This window comes from Vespa velutina, chromosome 6, assembly GCF_912470025.1.
Source record: "Vespa velutina chromosome 6, iVesVel2.1, whole genome shotgun sequence".
NCBI lineage: Eukaryota > Metazoa > Arthropoda > Insecta > Hymenoptera > Vespidae > Vespa > Vespa velutina.
This window is the reverse complement of record NC_062193.1, coordinates 7,346,888-7,349,387: the sequence shown is the minus strand read 5'-3', so window position 1 is coordinate 7,349,387 and position 2,500 is coordinate 7,346,888. Positions and strand designations below refer to the sequence as shown.

General features: G+C 32.9%; 1 protein-coding gene across 1 annotated transcript in view; it reads left to right on the top strand.

Annotated features, from left to right (window-relative positions):
* LOC124949601 (transient receptor potential-gamma protein-like) overlaps window positions 1–2,500 on the top strand; it is a 65,647-nt gene that overhangs the window by 60,593 nt on the left and 2,554 nt on the right. The window contains exon 5 of the mRNA XM_047494926.1: window positions 134–264. Coding sequence (XP_047350882.1) covers window positions 134–264 — 131 coding nt within the window. The remainder of the gene's footprint in view (window positions 1–133; window positions 265–2,500) is intronic.

The following is a 2,500-nucleotide window of genomic DNA, read 5'->3' as shown; positions in this document are numbered from 1 at the left end:
GAAAAGAAGAAAGAAAAGAAAAAAAAAAAAAAAAAAAAAGAATCATATGTAGGGAAAGAACGTCTCTGCGGAATATAAAAATATGTCGCTCTTTCGTGTCTATATGAATTGTCTATCTTTGTGTTTATTTCAGAGGCACAGTATCCATGGAATGATGGAAGAGGAAAACGTGGTAAGACCTCACCAGGAAATGACGAGTCTTTCTATGCAAGAGAAAAAATATTTGCTTGCAGTAGAGAGAGGTGATGTGGCATCGGTAAGAAGGTAAGTACGAATAAACGACCGATCGTTCTCTCGAATTTATTTATTTATTTCTTTTTTCGTTTTTTCTTAACTCTTTTCTTAAATCTTCTTAGCTCGTCTCTTTGATTTTTCTTTTTCTTTTTTTTTTTTTTTGTACACATCTCTACCTTATTCTTTATCTGTTCTTTTTATTGTTGTTACTGTTATTGTTGTTTGTTCGTTCGTTCGTTCGTTCATTCGTTTGTTTGTTCTTTCGTTCATTCATTTGATGGAGTATTCCTTCCTTGAAAGGAATTTTTTTTTTTTTTTAAACCCCTTTCATGTCCAGTCGTCTCTTCTTTCGAGCGTAATTACGTTTACAAGCACGCCCTACGAAATCTCGTATATTTAGATACATATATGTATGATGTATCTACATAATATATCATACACGCGCTATACGAACTGCTGATTATAATTTACCACTTTCGGGTAAATTATTCCACCGCGTAACATCGTCCCTAGGGATGCCATAGATTTACATATACCACTTTTGGTCTATCCCTCATCATTTTCCAATGAAATACGTTTTTCAATTGTACGTTTTTAAATCGTACGATGATAAGATCTTTTAAATGAAGAAATGAAAAAAAAAAAGGAAAAAAAAAAAAAAAAAGGAAAGAAAAATAACGAAAATAAGAGAAAAACGAACGAAGTTAACAAGTTATTGAATTTTCTATTCGAGGATAGAAAACGAACGTCAAAAGGAATTTTACAATTTCACCTTTTCATGAATCAATTTTTTTTTTTTTCTTATTTTTTTTTTATCTTAACTATCATAGATTTCCCCTTGCATACGCGTGTCGACTATTTCTTTCTCTCTCTCTCTCTCTCTCTATTTTTTTTCCTTCTCTTTTTTTATTTCTTTATCTCATACAAGGAGAAAGTTCCAGCAAATGATCGGCCATTCCCCTTACACTTTTTCTTCTCTCATATAAGCTTTGTTCAATGAATTAGTATACATACGAGAGACACATACATAAATGTTTTCTATGTATTTCACCATGTGAAATTAAGGATTCGATTGTTCTCTCGTTATCTCTATTTGTGAAACACGCGTGGACGGACGCGCATTCACTTGCGTATATATGTATGTATATAGTATGTATATATATATATATATATATACACATACAAGAGCATTGACACGTTCACGAAAGGGTCAGAATATCTCTCTCTTTCTCTCTCTCTCTCTCTCTCTCTCTCTCTCTCTCTCTCTCTCTCTCTTTCTTTCTTTCTCTCTTTTTTTCTCTCTCTATCTCTTCTTGTATTTTGTCAACCGTGTAATCCGTTGAAACGATCCACTAAAAAGAAAAAAAAAAAGAAAAGAAAATTATTCGATGCTTTTTCATCTCTCAACACGCTATTATTCTTTTAATAATTAAAATTAATACGAAGCTAGGTAAGATTAATGTCAAGATTGATTTATCTTTTTTACTTACTTACTTCCTTCCTTCCTTCCTTCCTTCCTTTCTTTCTTTTTTCTTTCATTTTTCCGTTCTTTTTTTTCTTTCTTTCTTTCTTTCTTTCTTTCTTTCTCTTTCTCTCTTTTTATGAGCATAAAAGCAAAGCCTACTGAAAGTAATTAGCCTCCGAGAGTTCTCCTCCGTGCTTTCTCATTTTCGAACCTTCACAATGTTCGAGAATAAAATCAAGCGTCACATGGTTATCCACCATTTCGTCGCTGCTTGCGACAGGAACATTAATTATCCTTGAGACAAGGTCGGGTGAGAACGTTCCAATAATCATTTACGGCCTATCGTTCGTCTTAGGGCAATTAGTGACTATTAAACTGCATTAATGATCTTTCCTAATCCGCGCAATTTCATCATATAATGAGAAAGAGAGAGAGAGATAGATAGAGATAGAGAGAGAGAGAGAGAGAGAGAGAGAGAGAGAGAGAGAGAGAGAGAGAGAGAAAGTACTACTTAGGACACCTGCGACGAGAATAGGAAATCTGATAGCAACGTAGCGTTAGAAGGAACTTTAATAAATTAATTAATTTCGTTAACTTATTGCACGAAGTAGGAAATTTCTCATAAAATAAAATAAAAGAAAAAGAAAAGAAAGAAAAAAAAAAACAGTCGATAAGAAAAAGATTAATAATACTGATCAAAAAATTATTCCTTTGTCTTGCATTAATCATTTCGTTCGTTATTGATGTTCTTTTAAGAGAGAGAGAGAGAGAGAGAGAGAGAGAGAGAGAGAGAGAGAGAGT